The sequence below is a fragment of the Lynx canadensis genome, chromosome E1, assembly GCF_007474595.2.
Source record: "Lynx canadensis isolate LIC74 chromosome E1, mLynCan4.pri.v2, whole genome shotgun sequence".
NCBI classification, from domain to species: Eukaryota; Metazoa; Chordata; class Mammalia; order Carnivora; family Felidae; genus Lynx; species Lynx canadensis.
Window position 1 is genome coordinate 2,260,481 of NC_044316.2, and position 10,173 is coordinate 2,270,653.

At 53.4% G+C, this 10,173-nt stretch overlaps 1 protein-coding gene across 1 annotated transcript; it reads left to right on the forward strand.

Moving 5' to 3' along the window:
* The first annotated feature begins 122 nt into the window (after positions 1-122).
* On the forward strand, positions 123-9,890 carry CHRNB1 (cholinergic receptor nicotinic beta 1 subunit). Its single transcript, XM_030296073.1, has 11 exons — positions 123-183; positions 269-408; positions 968-1,012; positions 1,693-1,802; positions 2,020-2,128; positions 2,694-2,841; positions 3,176-3,385; positions 6,140-6,363; positions 6,860-7,041; positions 7,364-7,511; positions 7,802-9,890. Exons 1-11 carry the CDS (start codon positions 123-125, stop codon positions 7,940-7,942), a joined length of 1,518 nt encoding a protein of 505 aa, XP_030151933.1. The 3' UTR covers positions 7,943-9,890.
* The last annotated feature ends 283 nt before the right edge of the window (positions 9,891-10,173 follow it).

The following is a 10,173-nucleotide window of genomic DNA, read 5'->3' on the forward strand; positions in this document are numbered from 1 at the left end:
CCCAGGGGCGGGGCGGGTGGGCTGGCGGCTGCCCCCCAACAACAGGTGCACATTCCTGGGCGCCTCGTCACTTCCCCTGCGCTGGCGAACGGAGCGAAGTCACTGAGCTACGCGGCCGGGCTATGACCTCAGGGGCGCTGCTGCTGCTGCTGCTGGGGGCGATGGGGGCACCGCTCGCCCCGGGTAAGTGCGGGCCACAGAGGAGCAGTGACAGGACCAGGGGTCGTGGCAGGGCACGGTGGCTTCACTCAGTGCCCTCCTCTTCCAGGCGCCCATGGCTCGGAGGCGGAGGGCCGGCTCCTCGAGAAGCTTTTCTCGGGCTACGATAGCTCGGTGCGGCCGGCGCGGGAGGTGGGAGACCGTGTCGGGGTCACCATTGGCCTCAGCCTGGCGCAGCTCATCAGCCTGGTGAGGGCGCACGCCGGGGTTTGAGGTCCGACTTGCAGAACGGCTGGGGGCGTGGCCGGGCCGGGAGATAGGCCGTGAGCCGAGATTGGGTCGAAATCGGGCCAATGGACAAGCTGTGGGCGTGGCCGCCGGACAGGCCAGGGGTGGGGCGGGCTAGGGCGGCGAGCCGGACTGCGGGCGGATCCTGAAGTGAAGCCGGGACTCCACGGCACGCTGGGGGGGCGGGTCTTGAGGCGGGGTCGCAGGCTGGGGCGGAGCTTGGTGCGGGGCCGGGTCAAGAGACCGCAGCGGCCGGAGATGCAGGGTTGGGTGAACTGCAGGCTATGGGCGGGGCCGGGGGTGGGCGGACTGGTAGCTGAATTGGCTGGCCGGGTAGACGGCCGGAAGTTTCTGAGATAGAGGCGGGGCTCAAACCAGGGCAGCATCTTGGAGGCAGGGCTTGGACCCGAGAGAGTGGGACTCCGGAAAAAGAGGGGTTTCCGGAGGGAGCTTGACCCTCCGAGCCCCTTCATTGCTCTCTATTCACGTCACCTCTACCCTTGAAATTTTTCCCTTCTAGAACGAGAAGGATGAAGAGATGAGCACAAAGGTGTACTTAGACCTGGTACGGAGACCCCGTGGGGTGGGAAAGGGCGTCCCGCTGCCTTTACAATTTCCTCCAACGTCCCGCTCAGTAAGAGTATTATTTCTAAGAATCACGACCTCGGAGCACATGACCCAAAGGGAAGCTTCAGGAAACAATACGTATATTTACTATGAGAGTTGCATTCCATATTCTAATTTTTTTTCACACTTTGGGTACACCAAGTTTTTTATTTATTTTTGAGAGTGTGTGTGCACAAGCAGGGGAGGGGCAGAGAGACAGAGAGAGACACAGAGGCGGAAGCAGTCTCCGGGCTCTGAGCGGTCAGCCCAGAGCCTGACGCGGGGCTGGAACTCACGAACTGTGAGATCATGACCTGAGCCAAAGATTGACGTTTAACTAAGCCCCCCCCAGGGGCCGCTTATTTGATTCCAGACCCGCTGAAGGGTCGCCAGCTGTAGTTTGAAAAACACTGTTTTAGTGGCTAGTTAGTGCCACCTGCTCAGTGGGGGAAGGGGAAATTAGCCGACGGGGTCCCAGCCAGTAAAGGTGCAGCCGGGATCAGAACCCCGACTTCCAGAACCCTAGTCCCTGCCTGCCGGCTTCCCTCCCTGGCACTCCCTTCCCGGGCTTCCTTCGGCCATCCCCAGTCCCCTCCCAGCCTCCAGCCCCGGACAGCCCCTCGGTCTCTGCTTCCACAGGGGTGGACTGACTACAGGCTGAGCTGGGACCCCGCAGAGCACGAGGGCATCGATTCACTGCGCATCGCGGCTGCATCCGTGTGGCTACCGGACGTGGTGCTCCTAAACAAGTAGGGTCTTCCCAAAGACCGGGAGGTGGGCGGGGTCTCCGGAGGGCGGGGTCTCCGGAGGGCGGGGTCTCCGGAGGGCGGGGTCTCCGGAGGGCGGGGTCTCCGGAGGGCGGGGTCTCCGGAGGGCGGGGTCTCCGGAGGGCGGGGTCTCCGGAGGGCGGGGTCTCCGGAGGGCGGGGTCCTGATCCTGGCAGCTGAGAAGACCCTTCACCCGCAGCAACGACGGAAATTTTGGCGTTGCTCTGGACTTGAACGTGGTTGTGTCCTCCGACGGCTCCGTGCGCTGGCAGCCTCCAGGCCTCTACCGCAGCAGCTGCAGCATCGAGGTGGCCGGGCTCCCCCTGGGAAGCTCAGGGCTCACAGAAACCTTGCTTCTCCCGAGGCTGACGCCCCTCCCTCCTCCCATATGCCCTCAACCTCACATCTCTCCCGCCCTCCTGATTTTCCGTTGTTGTGTGTGTGTTTTTTTTAATGTTTTTTTATTCTTGAGAGAGAGCCAGAGCGAGACAGAGCGTGAGCGGGGGAGGGGCAGAGAGAGAGGGAGACACTGAATCTAAGCAGGCTCCAGGCTCTGAGCTGTCAGCACAGAGCCTGCCGCAGGGCTGGAACCCACAAACCACGTGATCGTGACCTGAGCTGAAGTCAGACACCTAACCGACTGAGCCACCCAGGTGGCCCGATTTCCCGTTGTTTCTTCTCCTCCCGTCACTGTCCCTGACTTCCAGTCTTTCTCAGTGATCCCGCTTCCGTTGGCCAAGGCCTCCCCTAATAACCTTCCAATTCGTCTGTGACCTTCCAACTCCCCCAGCACCCCCCCACCCCCGCAACAGTTCTCTGGCAGCCCTGGTGACACCCCCCACCCCACATCACTCCCCCCCCCCCTCCATCCAGGTCACCTACTTCCCCTTCGACTGGCAGAACTGCACCATGGTGTTCAGTTCTTACAGCTATGACAGCTCAGAGGTCAGCCTGCAGACCGCGTTGGGTCCTGACGAGCAGAAACGGCAGGAAGTGTACATTCATGAAGGGACCTTCATTGGTGAGCGGGCATGGCTCCCACGTCCATGGGCTTTATGCTTTCCGGTTTCTAACAGGCTGATAAATACCGCCCCCTCTCCACCCCCCCCACCCCCCATCAGCAATGCCCGAGACAGCCTGTGGGGTCAGCAAGACAAGTTTCACAGATATGGAAAACTGAGACTTGTTCACGTTTATCAGAGATGGGCTGCCCAACCCGGTGTCCACAGCTAGCCCCTTATCACATCAGCCACCTGAGGGTTAGGATGTGGCAGATGAAGCCGTATCTGGCACCGGTAAGGTCAGGTCCTACATCTGTGTCCTGTTCTTCTCTCTTCCCCTCTCCTTCCTCCCAGAGAATGGCCAGTGGGAAATTATCCACAAGCCTTCTCGGCTAATCCAGCCTCCGGCGGATCTGAGGGGAGGCGGGGAAGGACAGTGGGAAGAAGTCACCTTCTACCTCATCATTCGTCGGAAGCCTCTCTTCTACCTGGTCAATGTCATTGCCCCGTGCATCCTCATCACTCTCCTGGCCATCTTCGTCTTCTACCTGCCTCCAGATGCAGGTAAGGGAGGGAAGGGCCCTGCCAACCTCCCCACTTCTCTCCATCCAGTAACTTCTGCCTCTTCCCTTTCAGAATCCTAGGATCTCCTTCTTGGGACCAACAAGCTCCTGGGATTAGACAATTCTCCTTTATCCTTCTCCCATTCCTGGTATCCTCCCCAGCTCACTCCCCTCTTTTCCAGACACCTACTAGTCCCTTGGCCTCCTATCCCCCTTCGAAACAATAGTGACATTTTTCTAGGAGGCAGCAGAGTAACCTTGGGCAAATTCTTTCCTCTCTCTGTGTCTCAATTTCCTGATCTGGAAATGGGGACAATTGTTGTCTCGACCTGATAGGATTATTCTGAGGATGAATTGAGTTAATAGAACCGTGCCCGGCACCAAGTAAGTTCTGTGTAAGCATTAGTATTATTTTTACTATTTTTGAGCCTTGCTAGAAGTAGTATAATGAACATGTTGCATATATTAATTCAATTCTAATCTTTACAACTCCGGGAGATAAGTACTGAACTGTCTTCCCATTTTACAGAGGAAGACAAAGAGGCTGAGAGAGTTTAAGGCACTTGCCCGACATTAGGCAGTCAGAGAGAGTTGGTGCCAGCCTGATTCACAGACAGAAATCCTCAACGCTGGTATTTAAAGCACTCTTTCCTTCTCTCTGGCATTGAGTTCTCCGTCTAGAAAGGAGAGTGATCCAGCTCTAGAACACACTTCCAAATGTAACTTCTACTTCCTCCCTGAGCAGGGCAAATCTTGGAACCCAATATTATAGGACTAAAGTAGAACAGACCATAAAAGTTATTTATTTCCATACCTTCCTTGAAGTTTGAGGTGCCTGTTGTATGCCCCGAGAATAATCAGCCACCTGGCACATCCTTATATACTTTGTTTCATTTTTAGATCCTTCAAATTGCTATTTAGTTCCTTAAAAAAGCTACAAGGGTTGGTCTGTTCATTCGTGCAATGATATTTGTTGAGCATCTATAACGTGCGAGGCACTGGAGCTACCTCAGTGAATAAAAGAGACAAAAATCTCTGCCCTCCTGGAGTTTATGGTCTAGTGGGGGAAACAGCCAACAACCAAAATAAATAAATCTATTAGGGTGTATACTGGGAGAGGACAAGTCCTAAAGAGGAAAATAAAGTAGGAAAAGCGGTTAGGGAGGATGAGAATGGGGGCAGGGGTTGTAATTTAAACTAGAATGGTCAGGGGTGCCTGGCTGGCTCGGTCGGTATAGCACGTGACTCTTGATCTCAGGGTTGTGAGTTCAAACCCCATGGGGGGTGTAGAGATTACTTAAAATCTTAAGGGGCGCCTTGGTGGCTCAGTCAGATGAGGGACCACCTCTTGATTTCAGCTCAGGTCATGATCCCAGGGTCATGGGATCAAGAACAATGGAAGGATATGGTGTGAGAAGGGAGACTGCTTACGATTTCTCCCTACATCCACTCTCACTTAGCACTCTCCCTCTTCCATATCCCTCTCCCTCTCCCTATCACCTCGTCCCCTCTCCCCCTCCCCCTCTCCCTCTCCCTCTCCCCCTCTCTCTCCCTCTCTCTGTCTCTGTCTCTGTCTCTTCCCTGCTCGTGCTATCTCTATCTCTCTGTCTAAAAAATAAAAATAAATAAAATCTTAAGGAATAGAATGGTCAGCCAGTGCCTCACTAAAAAGGAAATATTGGATCAGTATTTGAACAAAGAGTGAAGGGGTTGAGAGAATGTTCCCTGGCAGATATCTGGGGGGAAGAATGTATCAGGTGCAGTTAGCAGTGAATGCGGACTCTGGAGTGGGAGTGAGCCTTGCGTATTCGAGAAGTAGCCAGAACGACTGAATGAAGTAAGCGAGAAAGAAAACAGTAGGAGATAAGGTCAGAGAGTTAGCGGAAGGCCTTGTCAACCATACTAAACACTTTGGCTTTTATGCCGAGGAAGATGAGAAGCCACTGGAAGGTTCTGAGAAGGAAAGGGATGTATCTGATTTCCATTTTAACAGGATCAGTCTGGCTCTGCTCTGTTGAGAACAGTCAGCAGGGGTAAAGACAATGAAGCAAAGAGGAAGCCTTCTATTTTTTTTAAATTTCTTTATTTCTTAATGTTTATTTATTTTTGAGGAGAGAGAAACAGTGCGTGTGAGTGGGGGAGGAGCAGAGATCTGGGGGGGGGGGGGCCGGGTACAGAGGATCTGAAGCGGGCTCCGGGCTGACAGCAGAGAGCCCCAGGTGGGGCTCGAACTCACGAACCCATGACCTGAGCAGAAGTCGCACGCTTAACCAACTGAGCCACCCAGGCGCCCCGAGGAGGCCTTTATAATAACTCAGACCTGAGGTAATGGTACTTTGTATGGATATATTTTGAAAGGAAAACCAGTAGGGTTTGCTATGGATTGGGTATGGGTTAAGAGAGAGGGAGGAGAGTTGAGCAGGACTGAGAGCCACAGAAAAGATGGATTTGTCACTTCTGAAGGGGGAAAGGCTGTGGGAGGGGTTGGTGGTCACGGGATTAGGTTTTGGACAGGTTAATTTTGAGATGTCTCTTGGACATCCAGGTGGAGAAGTTAAATTGGCAGGTGGCTATAAATCTGGAGTTTAGGAGAGTAAGTCCGAGCTGGAGGTTATCGTTGTAGGACTCATCTGCCTGCAGTTGGCCCTTCCAAAAGCCTGTCCTTGAGTGGGCTGGAGACATGGTCACTGATTATGCCATGGAAATCGCCTTCTGGCAAAGCCTAATCCTTCCACCTTCCTCTCTGCCCCGCAAGGAGAGAAGATGGGGCTCTCGATCTTTGCCCTGCTGACCCTGACTGTGTTCCTGCTGCTGCTGGCAGACAAAGTTCCTGAGACCTCCCTGTCTGTCCCCATCATTATCAAGTACCTCATGTTCACCATGGTGCTCGTCACTTTCTCAGTCATCCTTAGCGTCGTAGTCCTCAACCTGCACCATCGCTCACCCCACACCCACCAAATGCCCATTTGGGTCCGTCAGGTAAGATGTCCTTCTCCAATCAGTGTTAACTCTCAGTCCTAGCATTCGTCTTTTTGTGCAGGTGCCACTCCTCTCTCCTACCAACTTCACAGACCTGAGCGATAACTACGACCCCTGGTAGAGTGTTCAAGTGCCAAGGCCAGTTGGGGGTTGAAAGGTTGCACAGTCAACTTTACCCTCCTGACATTATCATGTCCTAGATCCCATATTGGCTTCATCAATACTGCCCATCCCTGGGTCGCAGGGAAACATCCTCGGGGTCAGGTCCTATCAGGGTGGAAGCCCTCGGAACTTTGTTTTCGGGGCAGGATGCCTCCAACCCACTTAAGTTAAGGCCGTGTGGTTGCATTTCCTCGCTGTGCAGCTGGGGGACGCGCGCACGCATGCGCAGGGATGGGCAGGTGGTTGGGGACGGTGAGCTACTTCCCTTCCCGTCTGAAAGCATGAGAGCGCCCCCCCCAGCCCCCCACGACCAATATGCCTTTCTACTCAGCAGATCTTCATCCACAAACTCCCTCCATACCTGGGTCTGAAGAGGCCCAAACCTGAGAGAGACCTGATGCCGGAGCCACCTCCTGTAGCCCTCAGGGACTCTCCAGCAAGTGGCTGGGGTCGAGGAACAGATGAATATTTCATCCGGAAGCCACCGAACGATTTTCTCTTCCCCAAACCCAACAGGTAGTACCTACTCTCCGTCGCCTACAAGGAAGGGAGAGCGTGAACTACCGTTCCCAGAAGGCTGTGCAGAGGCAGGCGGCTTAAGGTCCCGGAAGATGCCCTTGAGCATCATGGGAAGTGTAGTACCCCTTCTGCCGCCTACTTTGCGGAAAGGCGGAAACTAAAGCGTAGAGGGATGGGAGGAATTGCGGAAGACTGGAGAGGTCGTCGCTGACGGGGAGAGCCTAGAGGGCCCTCTCACGTTTCGAAAACTGACAAGAATGTTGGAGGAGGGAATTGGGATGGAGCCTAGAGCGTGGCCAAACTGTCCCGCCTCTTCCAGGTTCCAGCCTGAACTGTCTGCCCCGGACCTGCGGCGATTTATCGATGGCCCAAACCGGGCTGTGGGCCTGCCTCCCGAGCTGCGGGAGGTCGTTTCCTCGATCAGCTACATCGCTCGACAGCTGCAGGAACAGGAGGACCACGACGCGGTAAGTCCAATGAGGGTGGAGCAGGGCAGGGCCTGGGTGGCCTTGGCTCCACCCGCCAATCCAGGCTCCGCCCCTAGCACTCGGTTTGGTTTCTGATTGGAAGCTTGCCTCCTTTGGTTCCGCCCCCTGTTTTCCGACTGGCTCTTCACTCCATCCATCGCCCGCAGTTTCGCTTTCCTCTGTCCCACCGCCCGCCCCTGTCTCAGAGCTCGTAGGACAGGGTAAGGGTAGCGGGCAGACCTTCCCTGGGGGTCTGCAGCTCAGAAACAGTTTACTCTGCCTACCCCCAGCTGAAGGAAGACTGGCAATTTGTGGCCATGGTAGTGGATCGCCTTTTCCTCTGGACCTTCATCATCTTCACGAGCGTTGGGACCCTCGTCATCTTCCTGGATGCCTCGTACCACTTGCCCCCTGCCGACCCCTTTCCTTGAGGACAGAGGGCCAAGACCCAGGTCCTCTGCGGGCTGCATTGAGAGTCCGGCGGTACTCTCGAGTCCTGTCCCTTTCTGCCTCTCGACTCCACTAGGAATCCGGCCCTTCCAGGTCATTGCCTTTATGGGGAGCGAGCCGAAGTGGGACGGGGCCGACCGAAGCCTTGGGCCCCGCTAGACATGCACTATCAGTTTATTTAGTCTTTGGTTTCTTGTAGAAGTTCCTTCGGATAGCAACACTAGCTTCCCAGTATAATGGAACAAAGAACAAGAACTAGACTGTAAGCCTTTTGAGGGCAGGAACTGTGCCTTGTTCACTGTAATAGCCCCAGCTCCTAGCACAGGTCCTGACCTATAGGATTGTAGGTGCTTAACGTCTGTTGAGTGAATAGGGTTTTTTTTGTTTGTTTGTTTGTTAGTGTTGTTGTTTTTTCCTGGAAGGAAATGCACCAAATAATAGTGCTTATGTTTGCATGTTGAGACTAGTGATCTTTGTTTTCACCTTTCTGTAATTTATTTTTTTTGTAATAAGTATTATCTTTAGGTTAAAAAAAAGGTTATGTCTAAAAGGATGCATTTGTAATAAGGGGAGGGGGGAAGAGCCCTTTAAAATCCTTCCTTCAGGTTTCAGCTTTGGTGCTCAAACTTTGGATAAGCTAAGCTATTGAACTGCTCTGGGCCTACGTTTCCACATCCGTGAAATGAGGCGAATGACAGGACCTACTCCCTTAGTCTGAGGGTCGTGTGACAAGATGGGAGCAAACGCACGATACAGCAGACATCAGAGGTTGCCAACTGGTGTGTTTTGTTTGACCTGTGTTGTTGACCTCACAGGTTTCAGTGTGAGTTCGCTACTTTAAAAGTTTGGATAGTGCACAGAGAAATTTGGATTTCCGGCTTCCCTTGGGGGAGGGAAATTAAAAGTATGGTAACACCAGGCCTGACTCCCCTGTTGGCAGCAACCTGAGGGTTAGTGGCTGCCTGGTCTGGTCAAGGTTATTTGTACCAGAATTCTTCAAAGCCCCCACCCACCTGACCCACGACTTCCCTCATTTTACTTGCCTGTCCCATTAGACAAAGTAAAGGGGAGGGGAGGGGGGGGGGATGAGGAGTTGAAGGTAGTGGGGGGCTAGGAGTGGAAAAAGAAAGCTGGCCGTATCCCATGACTGTCACTTGTTTTGTGCGTCGGTTTCCTTTCAATTTGGAGACAGGGTTGCTCCTGGTTTAAGGCGCATGGGCCACTAGCATCTTGTGCCCAGCAGGCTGTGTGAACTGGACTGAGTTCATGTTTCTGCCTGGAGGTCAGACCAAAGTCAGCTTGAGCCTGGTGGCTGCGGCCATTATGGTGAAGCACGTAGGGTCACCAGGCCCTCACGCCTCCTCGGTTGCTGGAAGCTGTGGCCCCAAGAGGGATAATACAGCTGCAGCTCCCAGGATCCCTGTGGGACAGGGCAAGCGTGTCCCTGTCCGGCCGACCCACCAGCCACGAAAACAAGTGCGCTTGGCGTACTACTGAGGAGGACAGTTTGTTTGTCTTGTTGGTTTATTGGCCTAGAGAGTTGGACACACACACAGATGCGGAGATAAATATTGGTCAGTTTCTCTAAATCTGGGTCCTCACTACATATAGAGCTATAGTCTGTAGAATTCTAAACCTTGCGTGCTGTGGCACAGAACCAGTGGCCTTCCCATTCCTCCGTCACCCCTCTTCCCAGGGAGCATGGGGAAAGAGGGCACAAACTGACAAGACCCGAATGACTTTCAAAAGACGAGATTGCAAAATCCCAAATTTCCAACCTCTGAAATTCACAATATTCAGGTTCCCCAGCTCAGATACATATTTTTAATCTCCGATTTTGCCACAATCTCATTGATTGCCCAGAACGACCACATTCTGGAAACTATTTTCCTAAATCGTCATTAAAAAAAAAAAAAAAAAAAAAAAAAAGTCTACAATCTCAGTTCTCCCAAAATGTCCACAGTTTTGGAATTTTGACCTGTTCTGAAATTCGAATTGCCCGGTCCACCCTCAACTCCTTCCATTTCCTGTGCCTTTTTGCCTCAGAGGAGTGCAGGTTAAGGATCTAGGGGAAGCAATTGTAGCATCTGCTCCCTGCCTCCAAGGCCTTTCTGTCTCTCTTGTGGTTCCGCTGTGTGTATGTGTGTGTGTGTGTGTGTGTGTGTGTGTGTGTGTGTGTGTAGGTGTATATATATATGTGTGTGTAGATATA

Coding starts and splice junctions, on each gene's coding strand:
- CHRNB1 (XM_030296073.1), top strand. CDS start 123: ATGACCTCAGGGGCGCTGCTGCTGCTGCTGCTGGGGGCGATGGGGGCA. Junction 409..967: donor TGGCGCAGCTCATCAGCCTG/GTGAGGGCGCAC, acceptor TTTCCCTTCTAG/AACGAGAAGGATGAAGAGAT. Junction 7,042..7,363: donor CTCTTCCCCAAACCCAACAG/GTAGTACCTACT, acceptor CGCCTCTTCCAG/GTTCCAGCCTGAACTGTCTG.